The sequence below is a fragment of the Hylobates moloch genome, unplaced genomic scaffold (genome assembly GCF_009828535.3).
Source record: "Hylobates moloch isolate HMO894 unplaced genomic scaffold, HMol_V3 SCAFFOLD_5, whole genome shotgun sequence".
NCBI lineage: Eukaryota > Metazoa > Chordata > Mammalia > Primates > Hylobatidae > Hylobates > Hylobates moloch.
The window spans coordinates 37,651,034-37,666,812 of record NW_026652280.1 but is presented as its reverse complement, the minus strand read 5'-3'; the positions used below and the strand labels follow the sequence as shown (position 1 = coordinate 37,666,812).

At 35.8% G+C, this 15,779-nt stretch overlaps 1 protein-coding gene across 2 annotated transcripts in view; it reads left to right on the top strand.

The window, feature by feature from the left end:
- Positions 1–15,779, top strand: part of PIK3C3 (phosphatidylinositol 3-kinase catalytic subunit type 3) — a 133,770-nt gene that overhangs the window by 69,403 nt on the left and 48,588 nt on the right. For both annotated transcript variants that reach the window (XM_032152425.2, XM_032152426.2), the window contains exons 14-19: positions 2,482–2,587; positions 4,382–4,498; positions 8,830–8,961; positions 12,677–12,805; positions 13,781–13,850; positions 15,676–15,740. In XM_032152425.2, coding sequence (XP_032008316.1) covers positions 2,482–2,587; positions 4,382–4,498; positions 8,830–8,961; positions 12,677–12,805; positions 13,781–13,850; positions 15,676–15,740 — 619 coding nt within the window. The remainder of the gene's footprint in view (positions 1–2,481; positions 2,588–4,381; positions 4,499–8,829; positions 8,962–12,676; positions 12,806–13,780; positions 13,851–15,675; positions 15,741–15,779) is intronic.

Genomic DNA, 15,779 nt, shown 5'->3' with positions numbered 1-15,779 from the left:
CTGTGCTCGGCTAATTTTTTTGTATTTTTTTTAGTATAGTGGAGGCAGGGTTTCACCGTGTTAGCCAGGATGGTCTCGATCTCCTGACCTCGTGATCCACCCACCTTGGCCTCCCAAAGTGCTGGGATTATAGGCGTGAGCCACCGCGCCCGGCCAACATATATTTTCAATAACAGGAAATGGCTGCAGCCATAATGTTTACTTGGTGGTCAGAAAGAGCAGGACACAGCAGTGGGCCCCTACATTGTGGTCAGCTATATGTTCATTTGGAAATAAGTTTGCTGCATAAACACAGGAAAAGCTGAATACCCTAAGGTGATGAAGATAATCAAGGACTTTAACTATAAAGGGTAGAAGGGGATGGATTGGATTTGAATAATACCATATTGATAGTTTCACTGTTTAGAGCTGCCGTTTTTTGTTTTAAAGTTCAGCTTTAGATTCATGGACCACAAATTGAACTGAGTGCCAAGGAAAGTTTGAGGTAGTGCTGTGTTCTCTGGTTTGGCTGCAGCCCTACTTCTCTCTCTTTCCTTCTATTTAAGTGATTCAAACATTTGTTTCCTGCCTGCCTTTTGAGAAGATTTGAGTTTGTGAACCCTGCCACATGAGAATTCCTAGCCCAAATACCTGGGATATTGTTAGTACCTTCAGTAGAGGTAGAAAAAAATCCATTTAATGTGATAAGTTTGGTTTTACACATGTTCAGTTAGAAATGACAGTGTCTTGAAAAGGGGATCTGGTCCTTGAAAATTAGAGTGCATGAATGTGAAAGCAGGTCATGTAATGGAATTCAAGATTAGACCTTAGATGTAAAAAAGGAATGTGTATTTATATCTGAAAATTATCAATAATGAGATAGTAGCTAAATCCACACGAGTGGAATAATTCATTCAACAGTAATGTATTAATAATATGTTGAGCATCTATTATGAGCCAGACATGGACGTGCTGAAGGTATAGTGGAGAACAAGACAGGTAAGCCCTCAGCTCTCATGAAGTTGACCATCTGAATGGCTGAATACAGAGTATACTCTCCCAGAAATAGTAGAAAGCATAATAATAAGCATCCGTGACTTGAGATTTGGGAAACATTGTCAGTTTTAAGAAGGTTGAAAAGTTTCACATGTGTTTTAAAGATAAAAGAGTGTGAAAGTCAACTTAGTAAAATCAAAAAATCTGACCTGGGAGCTCAAAGTCCTGGGTTTCTATCTCAGTTTTACAATCAGTCATACCACCATAGACAAGACACAGCCCCTCTAAGTTTCACTATTGATAAAGCAAGCAAGTTGATTGAGATTGGTGGTTTTCAAACTACACATCATCATGATCCACTGAAAGCAATTTAAAGTTTCACAGTCTAGCATTTGTTATTTAAAGAAAAATGAAATAAACAGAATAGCAAATATTAACATATTGTTCACAGGATGTTGCTTTGTGAAACTTTTCCGTTTTATACATCTATGTGCATATGTGGCTGTGTGTATCAAGTTGTGATACTTTTTTTTTTTCTCTTTGAGAGATACCATCTCCCTTTGTTGCCCAAGCTGGAGTGCAATGGTATGATCATAGCTTACTGCAGCTTCATCAGGGCTCAAGCTATCTTCCCACCTCAGCCTCCTTAGTAGCTGGGACTATAGGCGGTGTCACCACACTTGGCTTATATTTAATTTTTTTTTTAAATGTAGAGGCCGGTCTCAAACTCCTGACCTCAAGTGATCCTCCTTCCTAGGCCTCCCAAAACACTGGGATTATAGGCGTGGGCCACCATGCCCAACCTGTTATTTGCTTTGGTTTGTTCCCAGTGGAACATTTAGAAACACTGGATTAGAAGACCTATAAAGTCTTATTCAGATCATTGCTTATATGATTTTTGTAATTGTATATGCAGATTAGGGTTAAGAAAACATTTAAAATGTCTTTTACTCTTTAAAACCATAGTTTTTTAATTGGAAAGTTAAAGATTATGTATGGATCTTTGAAAAACGGTAAACTGGATGGGAAAGGAAAAATTACTTAAAATTTTATTCATCTTTCAAAAATATAAGTGACAGGAATAGCTTCAGAGAGGTTTTCAGAATAAGAGAGTCTTATGTAATACCAAAGTATTACACAGATTATGAAGATAATAGTTTTTGTTCTCGAATTACTCAGTAAATATGTGAGCTTAGATGATTTCTGAGGATGTTAATACTCTACCTCATAAATAGGAGAAAATGCTTGTTTTGGTGGCAAAAGTTTTAGAAAATTTGGGATATTACACAAATTAAGGCATTACCACTCTTAGTTTACCTTTTATTGATGGTTGTATGTGTTCTTCTTTAACTTTTCACTTTTAAAAGTGATGACAAAATGTGTTTTATTACTCCAATTTGATTATTTTTGCATATATAAATTAATCTGTTTTAGTGAAATGAGTATTTACACGCTGAATCTAAGTTTCATTTCACATCACACGAATGGCTCAAACATATTTTTAAGGTATGTGATAGTGGAATGTGAAGATCAAGATACTCAGCAGAGAGATCCAAAGACCCATGAGATGTACTTGAACGTAATGAGAAGATTCAGCCAAGCATTGTTGAAGGTAACCATTAAAAGTGAGGGTTGGCAAACTGCAGTGCATGGGCCAAATTCAGCCTGTTGCCTGTTTTGGAACATCCCATGAGCTAAAAATGGTTTTATATATTTATTGTTATTTTTATTTTTTTGAGATGGAGGCTTGCTCTGTTACCCAGGCTGGAGTACAGTGGTGCCATCTCAGCTCACTGCAGCCTCCGCCTCCTGGGTTCAAGAGATTCTCCTGCCTCAGCCTCCCGAATAGCTGGGATTAAAGGCACCCGCTACCATGCCCAACTAATTTTTGTATTTTTAGTAGAGACGGGGTTTTGCCATGTTGGGTTAGGCTATTCTGGAACTCCTGACCTCAGGTGATCCACCTGCCTCGGCCTCCCAAAGTGCTGGCATTACAGGAGTGAACCACTACACCTGGCCTGGTTTTTATATTTTTAAATGGTTGAAAACAAATCAAAAGAAGAATAATAATTTGTGATACATGAAAATTATGTGAATTCAAATTTTAGTGTTCATAAATTTATTGGAATAGAATCATACTCATTTGTTTTTATACTGTCTATGGCTACTTTTGTACTCAATAGGAGTTTAATAGTTAGAATGAAAACTGCATGGCCAAGAAGACCTAAAATATTTACTCTTTGACCCTTTACAGAAGTTTTCTTGATCCCTAATTTAATGAAATAAAACTGTACATGGAATTAAAAAACAAAGCTTTGCTTTTTTATTTTCCTTTCTATTGTATATCTTTCTTATCAAGGCTATGTACATTTCCAGAAATCTGGCAATGGTCATATTGCAGATACTTTTTATATAACGTATTTTTGCCTTTTCAACAGCTTTTAAAGGAGATTTATTTTTCCTGCGTTCTTTTGATTCTTAAAGCAGTGTCACAGTTCAGCCAGCAGAGGGTGCAAGGGCAGTGAAAAGAAAGCTGCCACACATTAATCTGTGGCTTGCCGGAGAAATAGTCTGTTTCATGGCATCTTTCATCTGTTTCATGTTTCATGCTTTTAAAAATTTAAATCACATCTTACTAAACACTTTAAGACTAAGCTTTTGTATTTGTTCCTAGAGCTTCTCAACATCAAACTGATAGGCAAATAAGCCTTTGGTCCTCTCTTCTAATCTCGTTTCTGTTACAGCCTTTGTCACCCTGTGAAGACATTTCAGTTTAAGTTTAAATTGCCTCATCTTCGAAATGAGGATGATAACATTTACCCAGCTTCCCTTACCAGGGTAATTGGGAAGATTAAATTAGAAATGTATTTTATAATATTTTATGAACTAGGAATCACTACATAAGACCGTATAGCATTTAGTTTTTATGACTTATATTTTAAGCACATATTGTGGTGCTATTTGTTTTCTTTTTTTAAAAGTTGATTTTTAGTTCCTTGAAGATCTGTATCTTTGTTTCTGCCATATATATATATGTATATGTCTAGCACATTTCTGCATTAAGCCGTCGGATATTTATTGAATCAAATAATGAGTGAATGTATTTTAGGATGAATGAATTCTATCTTGTCACATGGTTTATGTGGGGAGAAAAATGCTGTTGTAGATAGACCAGTATTTGCTGAAGACTTAGATAATTTTCAGTTGTGGACGGATTAGTGGTGTTTAACTAAGATAAGGGGTTTCTTGTTATTTTTGAATCAAGATAATCTTTTTCAGTTTCAGTTTTGCTTTCTATTTAAGTTTACAACTATGAGAAATATAAATAAGGATTATCCATGCTATTAAAGAAATCCTGATCATTACGCTACATAGAACTAATTTTTTCTCACTTTGAACCCTTCAGGGTGATAAGTCTGTCAGAGTTATGCGTTCTTTGCTGGCTGCACAACAGACATTTGTAGATCGGTTGGTGCATCTAATGAAGGCAGTACAACGTGAAAGTGGAAATCGTAAGAAAAAGGTAAGCCTATGGTGTATGCTTTTGTTCGTAATAGTGTCTTGGCATCAGAAAATACTGAATTTTCACTATTGTCTTTTTGGGTTGATATGTGAATTTTTTTTTTTTTTTTTGAGATAATGTCTCACTCTGTCGCCCAGGTTGGAGTGCAGTGGCGTGATGTCGGCTCACTGCAACCCCCACTTCCTGGGTTCAAGCAATTCTCATGCCCCAGCCTCCTGAGTAGCTAGGATTACAGGTGCCCGCCACCATGCCCAGCTAATTTTTCTATTTTTAGTAGAGATGAGGTTTCACCATGTTGGTCAGGCTGGTCTCGAACTCCTGACCTTACGTGATCCACCCACCTCAGCCTCCCAAAGTGCTGGGATTACAGGTGTGAGCCACTGCGCCCGGCCTATTATGTGAACTTCTTACCATGAAATTATAGTAATAGGAATGTTTTATGAGTTTATATATATTGATATGATATTTAATCTTCATAACAACCCTATAAGTTAGGACCTAATATTATCCCAGTTGTGAGGAGAAGAAAGTAAAGAGAGGTCAAGTAATTTGTTTAATGTCATACAGCTAGTAAATATTGGAGTGGGGATTTGTACTCAGAAATTATTAGTCCATATGTTATCCACAGTGCTTTACCACCTCTCATTTTAGAATCTTAGCAAATTAGAATATACAATACATTTGATATGGAAAGAATCTCTAGAGATCATTTAGACTAGAATTCTTCTGAGAAAACAAAAGTCCAGAGTGACTTGCCCAAGGTTTCACAACTGGTTGTTAGTAACTAGCTTTGTAACTGTTCTCTCCTGGCTAGTTCATCAGTCTTTCTCTCAACTATGAGGTTTCCACTTGATGGGTAGAAGTGGATGAGTAGATGAGTTCTTCACGTGACATTTTTTCTGATCAGTAGCCTAAATGATATGAAAGATTCACCTGGTATCTTTTCCTGCTTCCATTAGATAATTGGCAGGCCTTTCTTGTTGACTTTTGTAAAACAACACATTTTAGTGTTCTTTTGACTTCTAAAGGAAAGCAGAAAGAGGAGGAAAATATGAAGATTTGATTCAGTGGTTCAAAGGCAAAGAATCAGGTCTAAAGAGAAATGCTAGCAGAGCCATGTAGAAGTAATGAGTAATGTTCAAGCAGGTTAGAGAGGGGAAAACAGGCTGAGAGGAAACACGGTTCTGTTGAGTTGACATTTTCTTTGTTGTTGAGAAGAATCACAAACCTTGGTCAAATAAATACCTTTCTACTACTGTTCCCCCTGTAGCACCTCTCCCCAGAGGTGCCTGTGTGGGAAACAGTGTGATTCCCACATGCCCACCAGCAGAGGGAGTGTCTGCTGCTCTGACCTGCAGTTTGGGGCTTATATTTGAAAGCAGTTTGTTTTAGTGCCAGGAGCTCTTCAATTTAGCAGACACAGGAACCTTGGCAACACCTCAGTTTTAGCTCTTCTGAAGGCTGACCACCTATTTGAGACATCACTCAGAGTCTCCCCAAATAAATTTTGTGTTTCTCACATAGCCTATATTTTAAGCCAGACCATCCCAAGTATAGTTTCAGTATTGGCTAAAAATTTTTATAGGCATTTTATCATGATATGGTAGAAGACAAACAGTTTTATTTACATATATTTACTAGAAACAAGCCCTGGCACCTTGAAGAAATGCAGAGATAGCTCTCCACTGCCATTATTGGCATTAATATTAGTTATATTGAAATGGCCATTAATCATATAAAATCATATGTAGCACTTTTCCATCCCTCGTAATTTATTTGCGAGAGCTATATCACGGTGGGTATAACAGTGTTAGATCTGTGGCAGAGTAATCCCTGAGTTAAGGGTCAAATGAGTAAAGAAAATGATAATGTTGTCTTCTTTCCTTCGTTGATCTCTAGCTTAAGAAAAATTATGTTAGAAGAGGTCAATCTACATATTTGAATTCTAATAAAATGCCTTTTTTATCCACTTGTTTTTTGAGACGGAGTCTTGCTCTGCCGTCCAGGCTGCAGTACCATGGTACCATGGCATGATCTCAGCTCACTGCAGCTTCTGCCTCCTGTCTTCAAGCAATTAACCTGCCTCAGCCTCCCAGGTAGCTGGGACTACAGGTGTGCACCACCACGCCTGGCTAATTTTTAGTAAAGACGGGGTTTCACTCTGTTGGCCAGGCTGACCTCAAACTGACCTCAAGTGATCTGCCAGCCTCGGCCTTCCAAAGTGCTGGGATTACAGGCATGAGCCACTGCGCCTGGCCATCTTTTCCATCTATATTTAAAATAAATTAACACTTTCACTGTTAATATTATAAGTAGTCTCTTTTCACTTTATGATTTTTTAGGGGATATTACTAATTTATGTGTTCTACAAATGCGAAATATGTATTGCATGCCTACTCTGTGCAGAGCGCTTTTCTAGTTTCTTGGGATACAGCAGTGAATATAAAAATCTCTTTCCCCGTGGGGATCATATTCTCGTTGAAGAGAGTAAATGCAATAAATAAATAAAATGTATATAGTGTGCTAGATAGTGTTAATGTTATGGAGAAAAATAAAACAGGAAGGGGGTTTAGGCAGTACTTGTGTCCAGTAGTAAGGCAGTGTTTCACTTCTTAATAGAGTGGCCAGGTAAGGCCTCACTGAGAAATTGACATTTGAAAAAAGACCTGAAGCATGTAAGAGAGCAAGCCGGTCTTCTGGAGAAGATTGTTCCAGCCAGAGGAATAGCAGTGCACAGCCCCGGAGGTGGGAGCATGTGTGGCAGTTGTGAGAAATAGGAAGAAGCCCAGTGTATTTGGAGCAGAGGGAATGGATACAGTAATAGGAGATGAGGTTAGAGATAATTGGGAAATGGATGGAATTTATCCTTGTAAATCATTATAGTCAGTATTATTTTGACTGAAACACTGAGTAAGAGTAGAAGCTGTTGGAGATTTTGAATAGCAGGGTAACATGAACTGACTTTTATTTTAGCAGCTACACTCTGGTTACTTTTGATAAGAAACTGTAGGAGGGTGAAAAGTTTGAAGAAGAGAAGCAATCAGGAGGCTATTGCAGTAATCAAGATGAGAAATCATGGTGGCTGGGTTCTTAGGGCTTATAGTGGTAGAGGTGGTAAGAAGTGGCTAGATTTTTCTCCCCATTCTTATTTTACTTTCTGGTTATTTTATTTATTTATTTATTTTAATTAGCACATCAACTAGAAATTTGTTAAGCTAGGATAACTTTGCTCTCAAATTAGTTGACATTACTTCACGTTAGTAGATCTGACCATCCATTTAGTTAAGGAATAGATTTAGTGATTTTTGTAACACTTATGTAGAAATCCATACCAGTTGATTTTAACCTGAACTTTTCATCATTCAGAAGGAGATGGGGTTATTACTGAAGGAAAATAATTTTACATCTTCTTTGTCCTTGAAATATATTATTTTTTTCTGAACTTCTTTCACTGATTCCAGAGTTCTCTCCTTTGAGGCATACCCAGCAGCACAAAGCATTTCAACTTCCCAGTAGCATTGTAGTTGAAGTATTTTATGCTGCTGGGATTGTCATGTCGAGTTTTCCCTCTTAAAGAACAAACTCACCTATTTAGGTGAGCAAGCCCTGCTCCTAAAGATTGCAGGACTCTCCCACCTTTTAAAGGAAATTGATTGTTCTTTTGAAATTGAATAGAAGGGGTTCTTCTAAATAGTATAGATGTTGCTTATTGATGAAGCCGTTTCATCATGACTTGGATTTCTCAGTTTCTGGAATGTTAGCTTAATGCATTATGTATTTGAGCTGAAGAAAATGAATGATAATGATGTCCTAGGAAAAGCTTGACCATACAGACTCAGTGAAAGTTAGAAAGTAGGGTTATAATTTCTGCAAGTGAATTAAGTTTCCTTTTTAAACTCAAAAAATGCACTGGGGCAGCATAATGAAATTTTTGCTTAATATTTGGTCATGCAAAATTAAACTTCGAATGAAATTTCAGTTTCTCTCTGTGGCTTCACAAATCCTTGGAAACAGAAATTGAATCTTTAGGTCCAACTTTAATAAATTCCTGATTCTTTGTCAGCTTTAGCAAGTGAAATGTATTCTCTATCCTTCCTGTGAAAGTCCAGCTTTTCACAGTCAAGGGATTGTTCGGTTTAAAGCATGCTGCTGCTGTTGTTAGGGATTATTTATAAGTGCTTGTCTCTCACATACAACACCATCTCGTTTATATTATTTTGGTGCTTTGCAAATATTTTTAAGTTAATGGAATCAATTTTTATGTCTTTACTATATGTTTGATAAACTACTCTTCTGTTTTAACCTAATTAATCCTTTCTGATTTGTTCTAGAATGAGAGACTACAGGCGTTGCTTGGAGATAATGAAAAGATGAATTTGTCAGATGTGGAACTTATCCCATTGCCTTTAGAACCCCAAGTGAAAATTAGAGGAATAATTCCGGAAACAGCTACACTGTTTAAAGTAATTGTGATGGATATTTAATGTGTATGATTGGAACCTAATTCTTAAACTAGATCAGAGATACTACCTTGGAAACTATTACATTGCAGAGATCACATCTATAATTCTAGTTGATTTAGTAAATGCTAGATCGAAGAGTACCTTTTATTTATCAGTGTGTTTCGATTTGAGATCTTCTTTTGTTACCAGTACGTGGGCATTTTTATATAACATGTGAAATACTTTTATATCTCTGGGTTGTTTTTTAATATTTAATTTTTTTATTGTTTTATTTTTGTAGTGATGGGTCCTCACTTTGTTATCCAGGCTGGTCTCATACTCCTGGCTTCAGGCAGTCTTCCCACCTCAGCCTCCCAAAGTGTTGGGATTACAGGCATGCGCCACCATACCCAACATAATATTTAGTTTTTTCAGCTAATTGTTAATCAGAGCCATAACTATTTTTCTTTATGTTAACTTTTTTTTAAAGGGCAAATTGCAAACATATCATGCATTCATTCAGTTCATTAGTTCAGATGGTTAGATATGAGTCCCAGTTGACCCTTTTAACATTTCTCAGTCTGATATCTGTTCCTGTTGAACCTTAAGTTTTTTCGTATATTTTCACGTGGCAATTCTCTTTAGTCCTTAATAGCATACCAGGCTTGGTGTTTTTTCTATTGACTGGCCACCAGTTCAGGTAGAAACAGCTGATGCAGCTGCCTTCTCTAATCCAGAGCATCATTATCTGTCAGCATCATACTGAAAGATCTTTGTGAGACATGATGTTTTATGTTTTGTGATTCTAGTGATAGAAAGGCATAGTTGCATTGAATATTACTTTGCATGAGTTAAGAAAGGGCTCATAGAACAACAACTAATGTACATACATGGGTGTAATTATAGTAGGAAATAGTTCATATTTTTTAAAAAAGTGTGTTTCAAGGCAACCTCATATTTGGTCATGGGTTGCAGGCCAGCTCATACGACCAAAACATAAGTTTCATAAAGCAAAACCTAACTTTAACTGGGTGTTATGGATGGATAGTTACCATTATTTTTAACATTATTCTGTTGCTTTAATTTTTAAATGTTGCTTACAACCTATTGGTTTTAAAACTCTCTAACAGATTACAACCTGCTGGTTAAAAATACTGGTATTACTATATGCAGTTTGAAAATACTGGTATAGGAGATACAGTGCAAATATTTTTTTAGTCTGTGCTTGCAGTCTACTGGAGACTGAAATGTAAAAACCTATACACAAGGTAATATACATATAACAACTGGCATTCCTTTGGGCTAGAACTCCCAAAGAAGATCAGCTTCTAATATTCTTGCGAACACTAAGGACTCATCAAGAGCAGTGAATTAAAAAAGTAATTTTACCATTTTTTTTCCAACTATGGTGGAAAAGAGTATCTAAGACATACAGCAGGGGTTTTAAGAGTGGAGTATAAGAAGATATATCTCCCTCTATTGGTAGGTGGATTCTAGACTCATACTCTTTTTACTTATAAAAAAATTATAATTATGTCTTATGAAATAAAATATGGGAAATGTTTTTGATCTCAATATTCAGTCTTGATTATTTTTCTTTCAACTCTTAAGTGTATGGGCAGTCTTAAAAATTTTGAGTTGGAGTTTAGGAATAATGGTTCTGAGGCAGTTGCTACATAATATTAGTTATATAGAGTCTCTGTGTAGGGAGTTGCTACTTTGGCTCGTGGATGCCTTTGAGAATCTGATGAAAGTGATGGATTATGCACTTCAGAAAATTGCCCGTATGCTATGCTTACACATACACCGGAATTTCTGCATACACTTGCAGAGGATCTGTGGGCTCCTGTTGTCCTTGTATGAGCTCCTTAGAGCTGAAAAGGCTAAGGACCCTTATTTCTAGTAGTTTTAAAAGTAATTTTGTAGACCTTAATGTATCAGCCAAAGCTGGATATTCATGGGGACTGGACCCCTTAAGGCACTGGGATAAGTGCATGTTATCCTGTGGTGGTCTTCTTGCTTTAAATTTCAGATGAAATCTAATTGAATCTCAAAAAAGAAATCACAACAAAGATTCTCCTGCCTGTCATTTATCTTTAGGAAGATAACTTCCAGTTACTAGGGCTGAAGGTAATTTATAAAATAACCTTGAGCAATGAAAGGATGTTCCAAATTTAACGTAATTTAAAATTCAGAATTTTATTCCAACTAGAGTTTGTAAGTTTTAAACATACATTCTCTGAACCATCTTCCATGTTTTTGTTTTCCCCCAGCATTTTATAGGAAAGTTTTCAAGCATACAGCAAAGTTGAAGGAGTTTTACAGTAGACAACTGTGTATCTACCACTTTAATTCTGTCATTAACATTTTGCCATTTGTTTTGTCACATCTGTTCATCCATCTATATGATGTTTTTTGGGCCATTATTTCTCTTGTTTATTACCATTTTTTTTGTTATTGTTGTTTTTAAATTTGTTTGACTCATTTTTTTTTCTTTGGATTAATATGTTTCTCCAAATTTTTGTCTTATATAATTTCTTCTCAGTGACCAAACTCAATAGGGTCTGTCTCTCAGAACAATTTTCTGACCATTTATGTCCAGAATATCCATCTTAGCATGCTACTTTATGTGAGGTTTTATATGATTCCCCCTTTCTAAAAAGAATATAATTTCTCTATTTTTTTTTTTTTTTGTTGATTTAAACATATACCTAAACTAATTTAGACCTTCATATAATTAAGGGAAGTACTCTGGGGAAAACATAAAATTATTCCAGAATAAAAGATACAGATATTTGAGATCTCTTCTCATTTTATAAATGAGGAATTTGAGTCTTAAAGCTGCACAACTAGTACAGATTGAGCATCTCTAATCCAAAAATCCATAATCTAAAATGCTCCAAAATCTGAAACTTTGAGTGCTGACATGATACTGCAAGTGGAAAATCCTCCAGCTGACTTTATGTCATACATTACAGTCAAAACACGGTCAGAACTTTGTTTCATGCACAAAATAAAAAAATATTGTGTAAAATTACTTTCAGTCTATGTGTGTAGGGTATATGTGAAACGTAATTGAATTTCAAGTTTAAACTTGGGTCACATCCCTAAAATATTTTATTATGTATATGCAAATATTCCAAAATCCGAGGAAGTCCAAAATCCCAAACATTTGCAAGCATTTCTGTTATGGGATACTCAACCTGTAGTATACTTGCCATTAAAAACCAGGGCTCTTGACTTTCCATCTGGTACATTGTTATGGTGTACTGTTTCACCTTATTTATTTCAGTATACCTCTAAAAATAAAAAATGATGATAGATATATATAGAATGTCTTCTCTGTATTAGGCATGGTGCCAGACTATTGACCTGTATAGTTTCTGATTGCCTTAGCAACTCTGCAGAAGAGATGGTATCTTTATTTTACAGATGAGGAAACAAGTTAAAGGATATGCACAAGACTGTCCAGTGAGTACCTGGCAGAGCTTGGAATGTTTTAACCACATGACTGAGTGCAGAGCTTGTGCGCCTTCCATCATGTAGTCTTCTGACTATTAGCTAGTTCACTGTTCTTTCCAGTATACCCTAATGTATCTCATTGAAAACCCAACTTGTGTTTTAGGTCCTATTTACCTGTGTATTTATCCTATATGTCAACATTTTTTTGTATGTATAGTACACTTTTATGCATTAATTCATGACCAAATTTGAAATCAATATTTTTATGTTCCAGAGTGCCCTTATGCCTGCACAGTTGTTTTTTAAGACAGAAGATGGAGGCAAATATCCAGTTATATTTAAGCATGGAGATGATTTACGTCAAGATCAACTTATTCTTCAAATCATTTCACTCATGGACAAGGTGAACATGACCTTATGTTGGTGGGGAACATTTTTTTCGTTTTGGAAGACTGTGGCTTAGTTCATTTGCTGTTTATGGAACAGAAGTACTTGTAACATTCAGGTACGATCCTAGAAAGCTCAACAGTCTCCACTTGACCTTGAAAAAATTTAGTTGCTTTTATACACTTCAGAATGGTTTTTGTGTTGAGTATAAAGTGGAACTGCATGTGTTCCATTAATTTTTTTTCCAAATTAAGTTATCTAAATAAGGGATTTAGTAGTTTCTTTCCTCTTAGTCTATTAAATTTTTTTTTAAATCCTTTTAATCCCATCTCTGTCCCTGGCATTAAAAAGTACATGCTTGCCCTATTTCCCTTTTTCTGAGCTCTAAAGTACTTTATGCCCAGAAAGGACTGCATGAAGTGATAGGAACAACCCTATTGTTCATTGAAAACTGCTGACAGAGATTTAGAGTAGATGAAAAATTTAGCATACCATCATCTAAGTCCTTAATAAATTGAATTTTGATGATCAAAGTTAAATTAACTTTTTTTTTTTTTTTTTTTTTTTTTTTGAGATGGAGTTTCGCTTTTTGCCCAGGCTAAAGTGAAGTGGCGCAATCTTGGCTCACTGCAACCTCTGCCCCCTGGGTTCAAGCAATTCTCGTGCCTCAGCCTCCCGAGTAGTTGGGACTACAGGCATGCGCCACCACGCCCAGCTAATTTTTTGTATTTTTTAGTAGAGACGGGGTTTCCCCATGTTGACCAGGCTGATCTCGAACTCCTGACCTCAGGTGATCCACCGGCCTCGGCCTCCCAAAGTGCTGGGATTACAGGTGTGAACCACTGTGCCCGGCCTAAATTAACTAATGTAAACTTAATTTAGTTTAACTTCCTAAATCTGTATTACATTAAACTGCTATACTATTTGCCCACAAAACTGTCTTTTAACAATCTTTACATTTGGTTAATATATTTTACCTTTTGATTAAAAGCTGTTACGGAAAGAAAATCTGGACTTGAAATTGACACCTTATAAGGTGTTAGCCACCAGTACAAAACATGGTAAGTGTATTTTACATCATTATTGTTTACTTTACTGTACATTGTGTGTACTTTTTCAAATTGAAAATTTTTAAGTATGTTAGAGATACAAATAAATTCCATTTGTAACACTGAAGACAAGTTGGACCTTCCTGCCTGCTTCCCTTCTGTCTCTCATTCTTTCCTGTTTTTCAGTAACTACTGATTAATGTAACTACTGGTTAATGTAGTTACTGAGAAACAGGATATTTCAGACATTCGTGACAGTCCTGTAGACACATAAACATACACACATATCCTCACTCATACAAACCATTTAAGTCTTTTTGAGATGAATAATCTCTGGAAGTTTGGTAGAAGATTCCCTAGGAATGCTTGCCTAATGCTTACTGTAAATTCCATAGTCTTGCTCCCCTTCCTGCTTTATACTACTAGTTACTGAGAAACAAAATATACGCTTTAGGTTCCTGTCCTTCCTCTGGCCACTCCCAAATCTTTTTGATGCCTTAATTACTCTTCTCAGTTTCTTCTCAGAATGATCTTTTAAAAAGTGCAAATGTGCATCTTTACGATCCTGCAAAAAGTCATTTGTTAGCTTTCATTTTCTCTTGGGACAAAGACCCAAAAAACCTTTACCTAGCTTCTAAGTGCTTGCATAGTGTGACACACCCTATGTCTATCTTTCAAGCGTCTTCTTTTTGCCACTCTTCCCCTGCATCCTGGGCTTTAGCCATACTGGCTACCTTCTGTTTTATCTAATGCATTGTACTCTAAGGCCTTCACATACACTGTGATCATTGTCTCAAACATTCTTTGCTCCATGGCCTATTAACTTTATTAACCTTGGAAACATGGCTCAAATGTCAGATGTCCTTCGATCCCTACTGTAAGTTAGGTCTCCTAACACTACTTACTTTCATAGTACCCTTTATTCATAGTATTTACCCAAGTGAAGCTTATAAGCTTTAGGATCCATGTAGGCAGCGTCAAACATCTATTTTTACTTACTTGGCAAATTTCTTCCAACATGGTCAAGAAACAATAAATACGTGTTAAGTGAATTAGTGCCAACTGTTCTGTATTTATGATGCAAGAATAAATGAGATATTTCTTATTCTACAGGGGTATATAATCTCTTAATTTGCATGCAAATTATTATCCTTTAGGCTTACCAGAACCAGATCATGAGAGTTTATGATCCTGAAAATTGTTTGCTTCATCCAACTTTTATTTTTTTAATATATCCATTGTTTTATGTTTCTGTTGTCTTCAGACTTATCAGACTGACTTTTTCTCCTTCTTCCACATACTGTCTGTCCCCTTTCCCTTTTTTTTTTTTTTTTTTGGTAGTTTAAGGGATTTACACATCTGTTATTACCAGGAAATGACAGAAGATGGAATATTAGACAAAAGGAGCCATTACATAACAGTTTTACATACAGCTTTTAGGGTTAGGTAATTGTAATCCACAATTCTAGATTTCTTATGGTGATTTTAAATTTGGAATATTTTAATTGGTATATGTTGTAAATCCATAGAAAGAAGAAATTTTTGATGCTAGATTTAAGAAGCTTAGTTTGTTAGTTTTCGTTTCTCATATTTTATAATAGAAATTAGCCTAGAAAACATACAGACTAAATCAACTTAATTTTTAAAAAAAAATGTTTTCTTATAGGTCCTATGACATAAATGCCAGTACAAACTTAATAGAGTGTACACTGATCTTTTTAAGTTGTTCGGATATGGAATGCATTTATTCACAGATGTAGATTATTCTTAGCAGAACCTTTATTTTTATTTCTTAACCAGTAGCTATGCTTAATGCAGTGCATACATTTCTGTGTAGGCTTCATGCAGTTTATCCAGTCAGTTCCTGTGGCTGAAGTTCTTGATACAGAGGGAAGCATTCAGGTATGGTATCAATAAAGATTATGCAATTCACGAATATAT